The sequence below is a fragment of the Gorilla gorilla genome, chromosome 4, assembly GCF_029281585.2.
Source record: "Gorilla gorilla gorilla isolate KB3781 chromosome 4, NHGRI_mGorGor1-v2.1_pri, whole genome shotgun sequence".
Taxonomy (NCBI): domain Eukaryota; kingdom Metazoa; phylum Chordata; class Mammalia; order Primates; family Hominidae; genus Gorilla; species Gorilla gorilla.
The window spans coordinates 35204384-35224957 of NC_073228.2; the positions used below are offsets into that span (position 1 = coordinate 35204384).

The following is a 20574-nucleotide window of genomic DNA, read 5'->3' on the forward strand; positions in this document are numbered from 1 at the left end:
TTTTTTTTTGAGATGGAGTCTCGGACTGTCGCCCGGGCTGGAATGCAGTGGCGCGATCTCGGCTCTCTGCAACCTCTGCCTCCCGGGTTCAAGCAATTCTCCTGCCTCAGCCTCCTGAGTAGCTGGGATTACAGGTGCCCGCCACCATGCCCGGCTAATATTTTTGTATTTTTAGTAGAGATGGGGTTTCACCATGTTGGCCAGGCTGGTCTCGAGCTCCTGACCTCGTGATTCGCCTGCCTCTGCCTCCCAAAGTGCTGGGATTACAGGCGTGAGCCACCGCACCCGGCCAGCCTTACTTGCTAATCTTCTCTAAACCAAAATGTTTTCTCTGCTCTATTTCCAGGTTGCTGGACATTGCTGGTAAGAATCTTATAATTATGATCCTGTTACAAAGTTACTTCTAAGCATAGCTGGACGCAATCGCTAACAGGACACAGTAACCCTTTAGATGACTCCTTTCCTGTATTCCCTAGTGGTTTAATTCAAAATTTACCACTCTCTTCAAGTCCCTGATAACCAGCTCCCTTGCCTTTGTTATGTTCAGATGATCTTGATTCTTGCCTCACTGAAAAAAGTGAGATCCTCAGGTACGAAAGGTATGAATTCTCATGCTCTCTTTCTGCCATCTAAAAACTCTGACTTTACTCAAGTGCACCTTTCTCCTCCAAATCAAAGACGCTCTTTCTCCTTTTGATGGTTAAGTCTAAATTTGGTCACTTGTTCTTTTCATGCTTTTCCCGTTCATCTCTTATGGAACTAAATGTCTGTCCCTTCACTGCCAAAATATAATTTTCAATCCTAGTTGTTCTCTAAAAAAAAAAACCCATAAACACCTTATTTTAAATAAAATATGTCAATGTACATTAATTTGCCTTTATTTTTTAACTGAATTTTTTTTTCTAGTTTCCTAGGTGTCCTTTATTCAGAAACTAAGAGTGGGGCAATATAAGCTTCATAAGGACAAGGCCTTCATCACTGAAACTCCAGCACCTACGACAGTGCCTGGCACCAGATGGGCACAAAACACTTGCTTGAATGTATAGAGAAATGAAGTTCCTTCTTTTATTTGATTGTTTGGATGTTCTTCTATAGAGGTAAGCAGACCCTACTTGATTGTAGTATATTTATTTTTAATGACATATCTTATTTCTTGACAGCAAATGGCTGAAGAACATGTCTTCTTATTTGAATCATCTAACTGGTGTGAAACTTTGTCCATCTTTCTTTGGAGGAATGATCCCTGATAAGATAAATATTTTTAAATATTCAGCTCTGCTTTATTACTGAATAGTAATACATCCTGGTATGAATGAGAAATACATCATTTTTTTTTTTTGCATATCCATCACCTCAAATGTTTATCATTTATTTGTGGTGAGAACATCTAAAATCCTCTCTTTTAGGCTGAGCACAGTGGTTCACATTTGTAATCCCAGCACTTTGGGAGGCTGAGGGGCGTGGACTGCTTGAGCCCAGGAGTTTGAGACCAGCCCGGGCAACATAGAAAAATCTTGTCTCTATTGAAAACAATAAAAATAAAATTGGCCGAGTGTGGTGGCATGTGCCTGTAGTCCCAGTTACTAATGAGGCTAAGGTGTGAAGATCACTTGAGCCCTAGAGGTCTAGGCTGCAGTGAGCCGTGATCACGCCACTGCATGGTCAAATGAGACCCCCGTCTCAAAAAAACACAAAAAAACAAAAAACAAAAACAAAAAACCTCTCTTTTAGCAATTTGAAAATATGCATTATTATTAACTATAATCACCAAGCTGTGCAATAGCAGAACTTATTCTTCCTAACTAAAACTTTGTACCTATTAACCAATGTCTCCCCTTTCTCCATCTACTCTACTACTCTCTACAGCCTCTGGTAACCATTATTCTACTCTCGACTTTGAGTTTGATTTTTTAGATTCCACATATAAGTGACATCATACAATATTTGTCTCTCTGTGCCTGGTTTATTTATTTAACATGATGTCCTCTAGGTTCAGCTACGTTGCCGAGAATGACAGATTTTCCTGTTTTTTTTTTTTTAAAGTCTGAATAGTCTTCCATTGTGTATATATGGCATACTTAAAAAAACCATTCATTCACTGATGGGCACTTAGGTTACTTCTGCATCTTGGCTATTGTACATAATGCTGCAATGAACATGGCAGCATGGACATCTGTTTGATATACTGATTTCAATTCCTTTGGGTATATATCTATAAATGGGATTGCTGGAACATATGGTAATTCTAGTTTTAGTTTTTTGAGAAACCTCCATATTGTTTCCCAAAATGGTTGTACTAATTTGCAATGCCAATAGTGTATAAGGATTCTCTCTTTTCCACATGCTTGCCAACATTTGTTATTACTCACCAATGAAATAGGATAGGAAAGCCCCAAATAAATACACATATCTATGGCCAACTGATTTCTGACAAAGGTGCCAAGAACATACAATAGGGAAAGGAGAGTCTCATCAATAAATGGTACTGGGAAAGCTGGATATCCACATGCAGAACAATGAAAATCAACCCTTATTTCACCCATTATAAAGAATCAATTCAAAATGGATTAAAGACTTAAATGTACAACCTGAAACTATAAAAGTACTAAAGGAAAATGTAAGGAAAAAGCTTCATGACATTGGCCTGGGCAGTTATTTGTTTGATATTTGTTTGATATGATCTCAAAAGCATAGGCAATAAAAGTAAAAATAGACAAAAGGGATTGCATCACACTAAAAAGATTCTACACAGCAAAGGAAAACAATAGAGTGAAGAGGCAACCCACAGCTTGGGAGGAAATCTCTGTAAATTATACACTCGATAAGGAACTAATCTCCAAAATGTAGAAGGAACTCAAGTTGCTCAATAACAACCAATAATCTTATTAAAAAATGGGCAAAGGACTTGAAGAGACATTTCTCAAAAGACATAAAAATGGCCAACAGATACAGGTTCAGCATCCCTAATATGAACATCTGAAATCTGAAATGTCCCCAAATCTCAAACTTTTTGAACACTGACATGACACTCAAGAGGAAATGCTCATGGGAGCATTTTGGATTTCAGCTTTTCAGATTAGAAATGCTCAAGGGGTACATATTCTGCACATATTCCAAAATCCAAAAAAATCAGAAATCTGAAATACTTCTGGTCCCATTTTTTTGGATAAGGGATATTCAACCTGCATATGAAAAAATGCTCAACATTTCTAATCATCAGAGAATGGCAAATGAAAACCACAATGAGCTATCACCTCACACCTATTAGATTGGCTACTATCAAAAAGAGAAATACATCTTTAATGTTGGCATTTCAGGCACTGTGATAACTGACAAATACTTTTAAGCACAGGAACCATTTTAAAGGATCTCTCAATACTTTCTCTATTTTTTTAAGTTCAATTTTTTTTTAAAATAAATCAAAGCAATCCACTTTAATAAGCTATATAGTTCTACAAGGCTTCAAAGGAAACACTGCAGTTTTCTGTCTACTCCTCCTCATTTATAATTCCTGCTCCCAGAGCTCTTTCCATAGTTTCTTCTGGTATTTATCTCTATATTTCTAAATAACATAATCAGATCATTACTTCTTGATTTTTTTTTTTTTTTTTTGAGACTGAGTCTTGCTCTGTTGCCCAGGGTAGAGTACAGTGGCGTGATCTTGGCTCACTGCACCCTCTGCCTCCCGGGTTCAAGCAATTCTCCTGCCTCAGCCTCCCGAGTAGCTGGGATTACAGGCACCCACGACCACACCCGGCTAATTTTTGTATTTTTATTAGAGACGGGGTTTCACCATGTTGGCCAGACTGGTTTCGAACACCTGACCTCAGGTGATCCACCTGCCTCAGCCTCCCAGAGTGCTGGGATTACAGGCGTGAGCCACCGTGCCCCGCCAATTTGTGATTTTTAAATTTTAAATGTTACTTACTGTATTCTTTTTCTCTTTTTTTAGAGATGGGGTCTCATCTGCACTCTGTCACCCAGGCTGGAATGCAGTGGCGTGATGATAGCTCACTGCAGCCTTGAACTCTTGGGCTCAAGCAATCTTCCTGCCTCAGCCTCCTGAGTTGCTGGAACTACAGGTGTGTGCCCCCATGTCCAGTTCCTTTGCTTTTTGTTGTATTTTCTGAGTGGTGTCTTCAATTGTACTTTCCAATCTGATACTGAATTTTAGTTTATAAGACCTTTTTTTGAGGTATGTGTTTCTGAATGTTCCTTTTATAGAACCCTGTTCTATTAATATTTTCATTTTTCTCTGAGAACATTAGTCCCACACCCTGACTTCCTTCAGCTTCCTGGACTGTGTTTCCTACAATTCTTTCTTCTTGTTTCTTTGGGGCTCTCTCATGGCAGAGGCTTTCCTTAAATGTTTGTTTGTGCCTCCAATCCTTGGCTGTATATATTCATGTTTTAAGAGTAAGGCATAAAAGGCAAACTGTGAACTTTGCATCCAAAAGCAGGTCTTGCTAGGGTATAAGCTTCATTATAGGACTACAGTGCAAAAATCTGGTCCTTTTGCTAGGGGACACTCAAATATTGGTACCTGTTAATTTTTATCTTGGGCAAGTTAGCTTCCCCAGAGAGAAATCCTCTCTGCCACTATTCTTGAAGTTGAGTGGATAAAAAGGGCCAGTGATCTCACTTTGCACTAAATCTGTTTTCAGTATGGCGTTAGCTGGCTAGAGTCTCTCTAAACTTTCCAGAGTAAACCTCCAATCTACTACCTGAGTTGAGGAGGGTAGTAAATGACCATGTGAAGTTGGGGAAAGGGGAAGTGATCTAGGGGACAAACAGCTTCTTTCGCTCACTCCTTCTATTTTCAGACCCACTCTATACTACTGCTCTCTGAGTGATGTGGTGACTCTATACTACTGCTCTCTGAGTGATGTGGTAGAAGCCTCTACCTAGTGCAGGCTTCTAAGCTATTTTCACATTATCTCCAGAGTATCTTTTAAAAATACAGATCTACTCTCTCTGTATTATTTGCTACTTGCTAACCATGCTTTGCACTCTCTCACCTCTTTTCCCTCTGCCTGGAAAGTCCTTTGCTTTTTTAAGGACCAACTCCTGTATCACTTCCTCTGAATCTTCTCAGCTAGGGCAGAACTAAGCATACCTGCACCCTGTTCTCTCCCATAACACATTTACAGTCCAGCTTGTGAGGTAAGCATAGAATTCCTAAGCCTTTGCTTGGTGCTGCTCAATAAACTGGTTTCTTTCTTGGTTTTCTGCAGTGTAGGCACTTTTAAGCTTTTTTCAATATGCGAATCTTCCTAGTTTTGGCTTCTGAAGACTGCTGTGATCTCTTTCTCCTTAAGGTTTTGTGCCTTCTCAAAGATCTATACAAGATCTTTTAGAGGCACATTTTAGAGGGATTTCAGTGGCAAGGAGATGGAGAAGCAGAGAAACATGCATCAGTGTTCCCCAAATGCTCTTCTTTAAAGTCTGCTTTAATTTTGCTGTTTATCACCCACCTACTGTAATTCTCTTTCTCTGTTTTCTCCTTATTTACTTACTACACTCTTTAGTCTCCTTTAGTGGCCTCTCTTAATCTGTGTCACCTAAATATATCTATTTTCAATATGTAGTTCATGGCTGGGCACAGTGACTCATGCCTGTAATCCCAACACTTTGGAAGGCTGAGGTGGGAGGGTTGCTTGAGCCTAGGAGTTCGAGACCAGCCTGGACAATATAGGGAGACCCTCTCTCTACAAAACAGAAACAAAAACAAAAACTATCTGGGAATGGTGGCACATGCCAGTGGTCCCAGCTACTTCGGAGGCTGAGGTGGGAGGATCGCTTGGGCCCAGAGGTCAAGGCTGCAGTGAGCTGTCATCACAATACCGTACTCCAGCTTGAGTGATAGACTGAGACCTTGTCTCCACAACAAAAGAAAAAAAAAGAAAAGATGTAGTTCTTGGCCCTCTTTTCCCCTCTCACTCCCCACATTCTCTTATGCATTCTCAGCATTTAAACAATGATCAGAAATAAGGCTTCAGTTCAAAGGCTGATAAATAGGGATGTGAATCCCACAACTTGGGCTACTCCCCCTGCCCCCACCCCAGTTTATTTTACTTCCTAACCCAGTCTAGATTCCTCAATCTGAATCTCTAGCTCTGTCTTTATTCCTGAGCAATAAGCTTAAACTTCCAACTTCTTGTTTAACACTACGAAAACTTTTAGATTGATATGCCCAATATCTATCTCATTTTCTTCCTACCCAAACCTGAAACTTGGTATTTTTCTTATAGTCATTTCCATATATTCAGTTATAAAAACCAGAAATCTAATAGTAATATGTATTTTCTCTCTCCCCTTTATACTAATCAGTTGTCAAGTATTGATTAATTCTACCTCTAAAATGTCTTTGCATTGTCCTCATCCTGATTCTACCTAGTGCAGGCTTCTAAGCTGTTTTCACATTATCTCCAGAGTATCTTTTAAAAATACAGATCTACTCTCTCTGTATTATTTGCTACTTGCTAACCATGCTTTGCACTCTCTCACCTCTTTTCCCTCTGCCTGGAAAGTCCTTTGCTTTTTTAAGGACCAACTCCCATATCACTTCCTCTGAGTCTTCTCAGCCTGATCATCTAGGGCAGAACTAAGCATACCTGCACCCTGTTCTCTCCCATAACACATTTACAGTCCAGCTTGTGAGGTAAGCATATAAGCTTCTGTTCTGCTCCACAGCCAGCTCCCTTGAGATAAGCACCAGGTCTCTGTATCCCACCACAGAGTGCGGTATCTTGTGCAACGAAGCTGAAACCACTTGCAACTGAGGCACTAACAACATACCTTGGGTTTTCTTAAGTTGTAGTATCCTTTATTTGTTACTTGAACTTTCCATCTAAAAAACAGAAGTTAAAAAAAACAGCACGTTTTACAATAAACCCCGTACTCTGGATGTTTGGATAAATGAGGGTTTTCTATTAAAATACCATCTAAAAAAGTAACCACACGTATATAAGCATGCAAATTTAGGGATAAGTACTCGGTGTAACTTATTACTTCGGCTCTTACATAATAAAACAAAACACCAGTATCTGTGTAAGTACAACTAGTATAGTCTTTCACATTTAAATTACATGGCACATTTCATCTACACAAGTCTTCACTTGTTAACCAATTATGGCTAAATCTCAAGAAATCTACTTTTTGGGGAAACGTAACTTACCGATCTAGTTTAATTCCATCTGCTTCCATTACATTTCGCAAAACCTGTGCAACTGGAATTTCTCCAGCATAACCTGTACCCCAACCCAATGTATTGGATAGATCGTTGCCTGTTCCCAGAGGCAAAACTGCAACTTGTGGAATGTATTTTTCTTGTCCCTAGAATATGGAAGATATGTTTTAGATTTTTCTCTCAGACTATTTGCTGGGTAATAATATTTTGTAAAATTTAATAAGACCAAAACAGTAAGGATACAAATATAACAACTGTATGTTGTTTTGCTAAAGCTTGTGCTAACTGCTTAATCAAAACATCTCATTTTTAACTATTTGAAGCTGGCAATGTCTAATATTCATCTGCATAATAAAAAATATAAAGCAAAAATATTCTATATTAGGTTGGGCATAGTGGCTCACCCATGTAATCCCAGCACTTTGGGAGGCCAAGGTGGGAGGATTGCTTGAGCCCAGGAGTTTGACAGCAGCCCAGGCAACATGGTGAAACCCTGTCTCTACAAAAAATACAAAAATTAGCCAGGCATGGTAGCGCACACCTATAGTCTCAGCAACTTTGTAGGCTGAGGTGGGAGGATGGCTTGAACCTGAGAAATGGAGGTTGCAGTTAGCTGTGTTTGCGCCGCTGTACTCCAGCCTGGGTGACAGTGCGAGACTGTATCTCAAGAAAAAACAACAACAACAACAAAACAACAACAAAACCCATATATATATATATGTATGGTATATTTATCTTAGAAGTCCTTCTGTAGTAGTTCTTAAAGACTAATACCTTAATCTTCATGTCATCAACTGCATCCAGGACCCACCCTACAGTCCCATCCCCTCCACAAACAAGTACTCGAGCTGAATAATATGGGAGAAGAGTACAGAGTTGTAGGGCTTTGATAGGAGGAGTTTTAGTTACATCAAAAACCTAGAAACAAAAGAAAAAGAAAAATTATTTTTATCCAACATTTTCCTTCATCTGTAATGATGATTTCCCTCTAGATGAGTAGAGATACAGTTAAATAACATTACTGGCTACTATGTATTTAACAATATGCCAGGCACCCTGCCAGACTCTTTATATTCATTGTAGCTCATCCCCACACTGACTTTACAAAGCAAGAGTTAGCCTTATTCTACTGGGCTGGAAACTGAGGTGCAGGAAGATTAAATCACTTGCCTGTGATTGTCCAGGTAATTAAGTGCTGAAATACAAGGCTAGGTGTGGTAACTCATGCCTATAATCCCAGCACTTTGGGAGGCCAAGGCGGGTGGATCACTTGACGTCAGGAGTTCGAGACCAGCCTGGCCAACATGGTGAAATCCTGTCTCTACTAAAAATACAAAAATTAGCCAGTGTGGTGTTGTGTGCTTGTGATCCTAGCTACTCGGGAGGCTGAGGTAGGACAATCACTTGAACCTGGGAGGCAGAGGTTGCAGTGAGCCAAGATCATGCCCCTGCACTCCAGCTTCGGCAACAAAGCAAGACTCTGTCTCAAAAAAAAAAAAAAAAAAAAAAAAGTTATAGTTTATCTACTATACCACATTGTCTCCTTCTTGTTCACATAAACCACAATGTGCTAAGTTCACCTTTAATTAGTGTTTCATATCTTATACTGGCTTAAAAAAAAATCACCAGTGCAACTTAGCACGAATTTCTGGAAAGCAATTTTGCAATACATAGAAAACGACATAAAAATGCAAGTAACTTTGATTATCCATAATTCTGTCAATGACCCTAGAAAAATATTTCGAAAGACAAAAATGCCTAAAAATATGTATAAAAATATTCACTGTGGCATTATTTATAATACAATCATAGAGACAGTGTTACCTTTCAACAGTAGAGACTGGATAAATAATGCTATTTCCATTCAATTATTTTAGTCATTAAATATGTAACTATGAGGACTATCTTGAAACAAGGAAAAATATTTATACCATTAAAATTAAAAAAATCAGAATGCAAATTTGTATCTAGATTATTGTTATAGTACTGTTAATATGTAAAGTAAATGCATAGATAATTAATGGAAAGAACAAGAAAAAAGAGAACTGATGTATTTGTATGGAGAAATTGCAAATGATTTTCTCTGTATTTTTTATAATTTTATTAAGCTGTATAATATTGAAAGTGTAAAAAATACAAATTGGAAGGACAAAGTTATTGCACTTCTAATTGCTACACAATGGGTTATTTTTCTTTAAAATTTTTTTGTTTTTTTGTTTTTTGGTTAATTTTTCAAAGTAAAATTATATTCAATTTTAACGATCCCTTTTATTTTTAAAACTGAGGTATAATTTACATATAAGATTCACCCATTTGAAGTGAACAAGTCAATAATTTTTATTAAGTTCATTGAATTGCACAACCACCACCATCATCCAGTTTAGAACATTTTTGTTGCTTCAATAAGATCCCTCAATGTCCATTCGCAATCACTCCCCATTTCCAGCCCTAGAACCAATAATCTATTCTCTACCTCTATAGACTTGCCTTTTCTAGACAAGTCACATAAGTGGAGTCATACGATATAAGGTCCCTTGTATCTGCCTTCTTTCACTTAGTATGTTTTTGAGGTTCATTTATTGTAATATATATGTATCAGTAGTTTGTTCCTTTTTGTCATTTCATGGTATTCCATTGTAGGGCTACATCACATTTTGTTTATCAACTCATCAGCTGATGAACAGCTGGGCTGTTTATGCTTTTCGGCTATCATGAATAATGCTGCTGTGAACATTTTCATGCAAATGTTTGTGAGAAATATGTTTTCACTTCCCTTGGGTAGATTCCTAGTAGAAGAATTGCTAGAAGACATAATAAATTTATATTTATCTTTTTAAGAAACTGCCAAGATGTCTTCTAAAGAGGTTGTACCATTTTATATTCCCACCACAAGAGTTCCTGTTTATCCACATATTTAAATGGCTGATCTTTTTGTAATTATTATTCTTTCCTATGATCAGGTGATTAGTGACTTGAAGCATTAATAATCATTGCATTTTGGGGAAAATGAAAACATTAACATAAAAAGTTTTTTTCTTTAGTTACCTGGACTGGATTCAACAAGATCCTAAATTCTCCCAACAGTCCTTCTCCCATATTAGTTCCACTACGAGAGTTGGCCAGGATTATTAATGGGGTCCACTGCTTTCCAAGCTTAGAGGCTAGCTAAAAAAAATTGCCATGAGTGAAAAGGTTTAGTATCTTAACGATGAAAAGCACATTTTCCATGCCTTGAGAACAATGGTGCTATAATTTGCTGAAATAAAAACTATACTAGTTCTCTCAATTCAATATAAAAATCAAAGAATTCTAAGAATGGAAGGGAACCTCAGAAATTAATTTAAGCTCCCATTCAATGTTTAATTCTCTTCTACATTATTCTAGATAAGTCATCCAGCATATGCTCGGACACTCACATAAGGAACTCACTAGTAATGCAGCCCATTACACTGCTACATCAAATTATTAGAAAGTTTGGACTTAAACTGAGTTGAAAATCTGTCTTTCTATAACTTTCAACCATTCACAGAATAGACACTGATTTTTTTCTCTGACCTTTCACCTTGATTTTCCTTTACTGGATGTATTCTGGTGTGTTTTGCAAGGTTTTATTTCTTTTTTTAAAATGGGGTACTCAGATTAAAAAATCTGGACTTCTAATAGCTCAAAGTCAAATGAAATTAATACTTTTCACAATGTAACCATTTCTTCTTCCCCTCTCCTTGTAGATGTAACCATTAACGAAGTTATTCTGTAGTTTTACTTAGAGATTCTCCTCTCTTGTGATCTCAGGTTGAACTCAGATAAATAAGAGATTGTACATTTAAAAAAACTGTCAAAACAATATTGTTTGAAAAATTTAAAATGTCCCTTTCCTTGCAGGAATATTGACAAAGGTGGCATGTAAGTCATAAAATCTTAATTTGAAAAAGGTACAATTTTAAAATAAAATAGTTCAATTATTTTGGTATATCCAATTAGAAAATAAATCCATAAATTTGTATAATGTTTCCTTAAGAGCTACATAAAGACTGAGAGATTCAGTAAGTTACATCAATTTCATACACATATCTACATCTATAAACTGTTAACAGGTTTAGTGTTCACCATTATTTGTGGGAGCATTTAATGTGCAACATAAACTTATCTCTAGGGACCCTGTATAAAGTTCAAAATAGAAAAATATTTTTAGAAAAAGGTGTGAGGAAAATCTATTTTCTTTTCACTGACAATAATCATGAATCCCAAAACTGACTGTTCATCAGAATCTTCTGAGGACCTTAAAAAAAAAGACGAATTCCTGGACTTACCCCATACCTACTAAATCAAATATGGCAATGAAGGTACTACTCAGAAATCTGTATTTTTAAAAAGCTCCCTAAATCATTCAGATGCAGGCAATGATTTAGAAACCACTAATATAACATTTCCAATTTCCTTTTAGACATGAAAGAACTCAAGAGCCAAAATTTTTGACCCATCTCTAGGAACTAGGTAGGATTTTATGGCTTACCATAATGGCATTTTATTTCTCTCCTTGGTCTTGATCTGTTATTTAAGTTTATTTTATTCCTGGCACCAATTCTTCTTACATACTGTCTTAACTATCTCAAACAATGAGTTAAGCAGCTTTTTAAAAATCAATCATATAAGAGAAATAAACTCTAATTACCACTTCATAATCTGTTTTTTTGTCTTTACGCATCTGATTAATGGAGGTTAAATAACTTGGTGGAATGATTAGGTTTTTGAATTCTCCAAAATCACATTTTTCATTCTTTAAACTATTTTTCATGCACTCATCATGTACTGTTTTCTGGCACCAAACGCACCTGAGGGAAGGAAGAAACAAGCATTAACTAATTTTAAACCATAATCTCAATGATAACCCACAAAACAATCATTTTTGTTAAAAAATAAAACATAATTTTATCACTACTTACCACATTTGGCAAATAAAATATATGCACTATCTGAACAGTGAAATGGAGCAATAAGGTTTGAACATATTTGGCAGTTTAATCTAGCAGCATTTTTTTTTTTTTTTTTTTTTTTTTGAGACAGGGTCTCACTCTGTCCACCAGACTGGAGTGCAGTGGCATGATCTCAGCTCACCACAACCTCTGCCTCCCAGGCTCAAGTGACTCTTCTGCCTAGTCTCCCAAGTAGCTGGGATTACAAGTTCGTGCTACTACCGCCTGGGTAATTTTTATATTCTTAGTAGAGATGGGGTTTCACTATGTTGACCAGGCTGGTCTTGACCTCCAGACCTCAAATGATCCACCCACCTCGGCCTCCCATAAGTGCTGGGATTGCTGGAGTGAGCCACTGTGCCCCGCCTAACAGCATTTCTTAAAATGTGGGCCCCAAGATCCATTCAGGGCATCTGTGAGGTTAAAATTTTAATAATAACACTAAAGAGTTATTTCACCCTCATCCTCTCAAAAGCATACAGTGGAATTTTCCAGAAGCTTTATGACATGTGCTATGACAACAGAAGCAAATATGATACTCTAGCTGAATAATAAGTGAAAGAAATGTGCAAAAATTTAAAACAATGTAACTCTCCTCACTAAATTTTCAAAAAAATCATTTGTTACTATTTTAAAAATATTTAAAAAATTTATCAGTTTTAATTTATGACATGGTAAATATCAATAGATATGATCCACATAAACAAAAGCTGATCTAAAATGATGGTTTTATATATATTTGTGCTTTGGCTGAAATGTAGGTTCATGAGGCCTAAAGTCCTTGCTGTTTAAATGCCCCACTGACATGGACCCTTGAAGAGTTCCTGAGGGTCCAGCTTGAAAATCTCTTAACCTGTAAATATAAGTACAACCGTGCATTTCTTTTTGTCAGTTAATACGAAAATAATTCATATGCTTGCTTTCGAAATAGACGTAAGAACATGTGCATTCAGATTCGCAACTATGTTTGGACTCAATTGGTAAAACAAGCAGAGAACAGAGCTGGTAAAGGTCCTGGGTTTCTATTATCAATTTGCTAAGTATTTAATCCACTCACAGATAAGGCAGATCTGACTGAAGAGATAAAGCAGGCCACCAGAAAAGAATGGTTATAATTAAATGAATATAAAAAAGAAAAGAGGATAAACATTCTTTCACCCAGAGGTCCTCTGTTGACCTTCTATTTGAAGCTGTTTTTTCCTTTTGGATATTCAGATTTGTCAAGTACTTAGTGCTGTATACTCGAGTCCTATTTACTGCTAAAAGCAAGAGTTCTCTGCATAATCCGTTACAGAGAAAACTGAAATAATTTGCATAATCACATTTGTTAATTTTAAACTCAACTTGAGAAACTATAATAGACTGGTTATGTGGCTGAAGTATAATATCTTTACTTATTGGTCTACCATAACTTTAAAATAGTATATCACCATCAAAAGCAATCATAAAGGATACCCACTGAATTATTTCATAATGGTTTCCTCTGGGAAGAAAAGTAGGACTGAGGAATGGGAAGAATATTAAGTTTTTAGTCTATGTTTTTTTTGTATGTATTCCTTGAGATCCTAAAAACCAGAATATAAACATGAACTACTTGTATAAATTTTAAAAATTATTTTAAATACTAGCTTATAAAAATTTAAAAATACAAAAAGGCATAAAATAAAAATCATCCAGAGAGTCACTCTTAATTTTTTGACTTATTCTCAGTTTTATAGTGTATACATTTGTTTTTCAGCTTAGAAGTATGATGTATATATATCTGGATAATGCTTTTCTACATTGTATCATAAACTTTTTTGTATATCATTCAATTTTTTTAAAACATGGTTTGTAAAGAATGTATATTATTACATCATGTGAATATCATATAATTTATCTGACCCTGTCTCAAAAAACAAGAAAAATGAACAAAAATTAGCTTGGCGTAGTAACGTGTGCCTGTAGTCCCAGCTACTAGTGAGGCTGAGGTGGGAGGATCACTTGAACCCGGGAAAGGGTGCCGCTGCACTCCAGCCTGGGCATCAGAGTGAGATTCCATCTCAAAAAACAAAACAAAACAAAATGAAAAAAACCTGACCCCTTTTCTGTTTTTTAAAAAAGACATTTAGTTTATTTTTGAAAATATAAATAACATGGGTAAATGAATGAGATTATTTCTTTGCAATCTCAGAAGTTACTGAATCAAAGGGCATGCATTTTCCCAAGGTTCTGGATGTTTGTCCAATATGCTTGTTACGAGTGCATGAAAGTGCCCATCATAACTAACACTTATTAATACCGCTCATTAGTACTTAATTTTTCTTTGATAATTTGATAGAAAAAGGTATCCTATTGTTTTAATCTGGAAGTCTGATTAGTAGGTAAAACTGAGTTTTTCAGCCCCCTTTTGTGAATTCATTCATGTTCCATATTCATCTTTCACTAGGTTTTAATAATTGCATGTAATTTTATTTATCTAGAATATCAAACTTTTTCTGGCATATTTATTGCAAACATGCTTCAGTGTTCTTTAAAATTGTCTTTTTAATCTACTTAAGTTTTTAAAAAATACATATACAGATATGTATTTCCATTTGTAGCTGGCTTAAATGCTGTTTCATTTAAAAAAATTTTTTTTTTTTTTTTTGAGACAGAGTATCACTCTATCACCTAGGCTTGGAGTGCAGTGGCGCAATCTCGGCTCACTGTAACCTCCACGTACTGGGTTCAAGTGATTCTCCTGCCTCAGCCTCCTGAGCAGCTGGGACTACAGGTGCATGCCACCACGCCCAGCTAATTTTTGTATTTTTAGTAGAGACAGGGTTTCACCATATCGGTCAGGCTGGTCTCAAAAACTCCCGACCTCATCAGTCTGCCTCGGCCTCCCAAAGTGCTGGGATTACAGGTGTGAGCCACCGAGTCTGGCCAAAAATTTTTTTTTAAGAGACAGTGTCTCACTATGTTGCTCACACTGGCCTGAACTCCTGGGCTCAAGTGATCCTGCCTCAGTCTCCTGAGTAGCTAGGCTACAGGCACCTAATTAAATGCTGTTATGCTTTAAAGTCTTTTACCATTTCCTAGATATTCACCTATAGTTATTCCCCCCCCCACCCCCAGTTCAGTTGTCATAGTTACATCTTTAATTCAGTGCTTCTTAACCTTCTGGGGCTATAGATTCCATTCAGAATCTCATGGAAGTGTCGGGCTTTTCCATCCTCTGTATTGGCTGGACACAGTGGGGCATGCGTATAATCCCAGGATTTGGGAGGCCAGACGGGCGGATCACCTGAGGTCAGAAGTTTGAGACCAGCCTGAGTAACGTGGTGAAACCCTGTCTCTCCTGAAAATATAAAAAAAAATTAGCCAGGTGTGGTGGTGCATGCCTGTAATCCCAGCTACTTGGGAGGCTGAGGCAGGTGAATCACTTGAGCCTGGGAGGTAGAGGTAGCAGTGAGCCGAGATCATGTCACTGCACTGCAACCTGAGCAACAGAGTGAGACTGTCTCAAACAACAACAACAACAACAACAAAACAAACTACTGCATTAATCTACCCATAATAAATCTGGTGTATTATGAAGAGTTAACCTTCTCCCCTCCCCCAAAGAGCACTTGTCCTAACACGATTCATAAAACCATCTTTTCTATTCCCAATAATTTGTGACAGAACAGTTATCATTTATTAAATTCTCATAAATTTCAGAAAAGATTATTATTATTACTATTATTTTTTGAGATGGAGTTTCGCTCTTGTTGCCCAGACTGGAGTGCAATGGCGCGATCTCGGCTCACGGCAACCTCCGCCTCCTGGGTTCAAGCAATTCTCCTGCCTCAGCCTCCCGAGTAGCTGGGATTACAGGCATGCGCCACCACACTCGGCTAATTTTGTATTTTTAGTAGAGATGGGGTTTCTCCATATTGGTCAGGCTGGTCTCGAACTCTGCCCGCCTTGGCCTCCCAAAGTGCTGGGATTACAGGCACGAGCCACTGCGCTCAGCCCAGAAAAGATTATTTTAACCAAGATAATAGCTATTATGAGCCTTTGCTCTATAAAGGTACAGCTAAAATGCTTACTAGGGCCAGGCATGGTGGCTTACGCCTGTAATCCCAGCACTTTGGGAGGCCAAGATGGGAGGATTGCTTGAGCCCAGGAATTTGAGACCAGCCTGGGCAATATGGTGATACTCCTATCTCTACAAAAAAGAAAAAAAAAATATCAGGCATGGTGGTGCATGTCTGTAGTCCCAGCTACTTGGAAGCCTGAGGTGGGAGGATTGCTTGAACCTGGGAGGCTAAGGCTGCAGTAAGCCATAATCTTGCCACCGTCTTCCAGCCTAGGCAATATAGAGTAAGACCCTGTCTCAAAAAACAAAATAAAATAAAATGCTTACTAATTATTCAGTATTACATTCTTCTTTAGAAATACCATATTCAAACCTGAATCCTATTCTCTTTACATATGTTGTAACTGGTATTTAACAACCTAGATTTCAAACTCACTGGGAAGATAAGACATTACTAAAATGTCTTGATATTTCAGCTTTAGCATCATGTCATTGGGTAACAGCTTATCATCTTTTTTCTTTTTATTTTGAAAAATTCCAAACTTTCAGAGAAGTCAAAAGGATAGCAAAATGAATACCCTAAGCCCACCCTTCACGCTGATTCTTAATGACATTTTCTCCCACAATATTCTTTCCATATAAATTCATATTTTTTTGAATCATTTGAAAGTAAACTGCAGACAGTATGAGATCTCACCCTTCAATATTTCAGCAAATATATTCTAAAAGCAAGAACAGTTTACTTGCTTTTTAAAATATTTTACTTAAAAATATTTTTTACAGGTATGCCTACCACCTACATTCTACCATTAACATCTTTCTGTAATTGCTTTGTCACATTTCTATCCATTAATTCATATTATTTTTAGTACATTTCCAAGTAAACTGAAGACATCAGAGTACTTCCTAAATACATCAGCAAATAGGCTTATCACTACCTAGAATTCATGTTTTTTCCTTTTCATGTAAAATTTACATACAATGAAATGTACGTATATACTTTGAGTTTTGATAAATGAACATACGTAACTAAAACCCTTATCAAGATATAGAACATTACTCTAGAAAGTTCCTTCGTATGAAAATATGGAATGCCTCATGAATTTATATGCCGTTCTTATGCAGTAGTATTTATAGTAAAAAAAAAAAAAAAAAAGGTTTAACAAGGCTTGTTTTCTCTAAAAAATTACCTGTTCACAATAGCTCTCTTTTTTAGTGTGCTGAAGGAGGCAGCTGAATTATACATAAAGTTGAGATGGTCATTTATGAGATTCACTAGAACAGGGTTCTGCAAACTGCAAATATGTCTGCCATCTGATTTTGTGAATGAAGTTTTACTGGAACACAGGTAAGCTCATTCATTTATGTATTGTCCATGGCTGGTTTTGCACTGCAACTATGGCAGAGTTAAGTAATTATGACAGACAAAATGGTTGGGAAAGCCGAAAATTCTTTTGGCTCTTTACAGTAAGTTTGCCCACCTCTGCTCTAGAAGATGATTTGGTATCTTTCACTGTTTCAGATAATTAATGAAATGAATAAACACACACCAATAGAATATAGAAACAAAATTTATGATCAAAGCTGAGACTAGTTACACTGAGGCCAATGTAACTGCCTTCTGAGAGTCGGCAGCTTTGTTTTACTAATCACAGTAATTGTGTGTGAGGCGTGGGGCAGATGTAATGAATAAAAAGTCCTATAAATTAAAAAGCACTTTAAGTTCTTTTTCTCTTAATGAGATAGAACACTACAAGAAACAAAGGTTCATTTAATAAATATATTGAATATGTAAAAATATAACCTAATTCCCTATTTTAGTCAGAGGAGAGATAAGAAGAAGAAAAAGAAGACGTAGTGGTTGGGGGTAGAAACAGGAGCACACAAAAAGAAAAAATCTACAGACAAAGTAGACTCTAGCAGTGTCTAGAACAAAAATAGATGCTCAATAAGTATAATGACCGAATGAGTATACATTAAAGGGCCTTTCTCACTTATTCTGCAGGCTTTAAACTCAGTCATCATCTCTCATTAGTGTCCTTTGAAATGCTAACTTGTCTGCAGAGTTCACTCACTTCCCTAAGAATGAGATGCAGACAGGGAAGGAGCTCTCCTCAGGGCTAGATAAAATCCAGAGGACTGTCTGGTCTGTGTTTAAAGGTTCTAAGTAGCTATTTCTTTTGTTTCTCCTTCCAAAATATCTCATTCCTACAGAAGGTCACAGGAGACTGTAATCCTATATACAATTATTGGCCAACATAAATCAGTTCAGAACACTGTAGAATATGTACAACTTCAGGACACTGTGGTCTCTTCTCTTGGGAACAATAAACATCTCCTAAATTACACAGAGACAATTTCTATTATGGGGTAAGGGGTTACTCTGTAAAAATGCACTAATGAAGAAAAGAAGATTTATTATCACAAAGATTCAGTGTGCTCAATGGGAGGATACAAAATTAAGAGACAGAGGTGCATGTTTTTAAAGATATGTAAATATAGCAGTGGTTCTCCATCTTTAGAAGGACCTGTAGGGCCTGTTAAAACCAAGACTGCTGATGTCCAGCCCAAGTTTCTGATTTAGTAGGTCTGGGGTTGGGCTAGGGTTGCCAGAAAAAAAAAACAAAAAACAAAAACGGCAATGCCTAGTTGAATTTGAATTTCAGAGAAACTTTTTATGTTCCAAATTCTGCAATATTTTATTTTTATCTACTAAATCTAGCAACCCTAGAATTTGCATTTCTAACAGATTTTGAAGAGATGCTGATGCTGCTGGTCTAGGGACCTTACTTTGAGAACCACTGAGGTATAGGATATTACGTTATCACCAAAAAGGAAAAATTGGGGGAGGAGGGAAGCTGAGTAGATCAGGTAAGAGTTCCTGAAGGAAAGGACAAGGACACGGGATGGGTCTTTAAGGGTGCCTAGAAGCTAGCCAGAAGAATATTGAGAGGAAAGCTTTGAGCAAAGGGGCAGAAATGTCAGAAAATGCCTGACATTTTAAGGAAATTACAAGAAGCTTGGTGTTGCTGGTGCATAAAGTTTAATGCAGGTGGTGGTAGATAAAACTAGAAGGACAGAGGCCAGAAAGTACTAGGACCTTATGTACCCTGTGAAAAAGCACTTAGGGGTTTACACTGTAAAACAGTCAGCTTACCCGATGGGGAGCAATTTAAAGGATTTTAAGCAGAGCAGGGACTTGATCAGATTTGCATTTTTAGAAAGATCATTTGGGTGGAGGATCAGAAGCATGATTATGTGTTCAAGAGTATTTGAAATACGGTTATTTATGGAAACCATTTTTAATATAATTCTGCACAGACACAGACTGCTGGAGGCTACACCAGAGAAGGGAAGGAAATAGAACAATACTCAATTCATTATGAAATTTATTTAAAGTCCCTGCTAACTTGGCTCTCACTGATGCCAGAAGGACAGCATTTAATTTTTAAAGATACCAAATAAAAATGCATGGTTACAAAACTTTGTAGTTGTCTAGAATACATTATTTTGAACATTTATTCTTAAACCTCTTTGATAATGTGTAAAATTATTTAAAATAAGACTTAAAAACAGGTATTGACATTATAATAGCGTTCATGCTAATGAAAGAATTTCTGCAAAAAAAATTAAAAAAATTAAAAAGCAGCTTCCTATTTACTGCCTATTTCATTTCTTAAGCATGTTTATGCGCCTTTCTACTTGTCAGAAATAAAACCCATTACAATGAAGATGTCCAGACTTAAGGCTCAAAGCAGGCTAAGTGTTAGTCCAGAGCTGGAAATCCTGGAGGCCAGTCCTATTTTACCAGAGTGGACCTAACGGGCTTTAATTTTCTCAACTGTGAACTGAGTTAGAATAGATCATTTGCAAAGCAGCATTCTCCTTTACCAACTTCCAACATCAGCAAAGGACATCTTCACCTATTTTCAAACAATATTTAAGGACAAAAATGTGTTGTCCAGTGTGTATATAAAAGACATTAAAATATTCTTGGCTTAATCAAGGTCCCTTATCTAACATTCTACATGTCCTGAAAGACCAAGCGTCAAAAGGAATATTCCTTTCAGTGTTCTTTTTGAGTATATTTCGCTATGGTACCAACAGCTATATTAGCAAAAGACATAAAAGTGCTGCCTTGGAATGACACTTGTTTTCACTGCACATTCATAGTACAAAACCTGTGACCCATCAGTTTTGCGGCTGAAGGGAAAAGTTAATTTGTTCATATTTCATTTTTCCTTATTTAAAATAAGGAGATAATCGATAGGAACAAAAGCTAAAATATACAGTGGCCATGAAGCAGGCACCACTTAGAAACCTCTGTATTAACGTTAGGAGCCAAGTTTTATTACCCAAAAGGGCAG

General features: G+C 36.9%; 1 protein-coding gene across 2 annotated transcripts in view; it reads right to left on the reverse strand.

The window, feature by feature from the left end:
* DGKE (diacylglycerol kinase epsilon) overlaps positions 1-20574 on the reverse strand; it is a 35129-nt gene that overhangs the window by 12998 nt on the left and 1557 nt on the right. For both annotated transcript variants that reach the window (XM_031011594.3, XM_063706247.1), the window contains exons 3-7: positions 11862-12021; positions 10235-10354; positions 7964-8107; positions 7178-7335; positions 6799-6850 (exon numbers count right to left, since the gene is read on the reverse strand). In XM_031011594.3, the coding sequence (XP_030867454.3) occupies positions 6799-6850; positions 7178-7335; positions 7964-8107; positions 10235-10354; positions 11862-12021 (634 nt within the window). The remainder of the gene's footprint in view (positions 1-6798; positions 6851-7177; positions 7336-7963; positions 8108-10234; positions 10355-11861; positions 12022-20574) is intronic.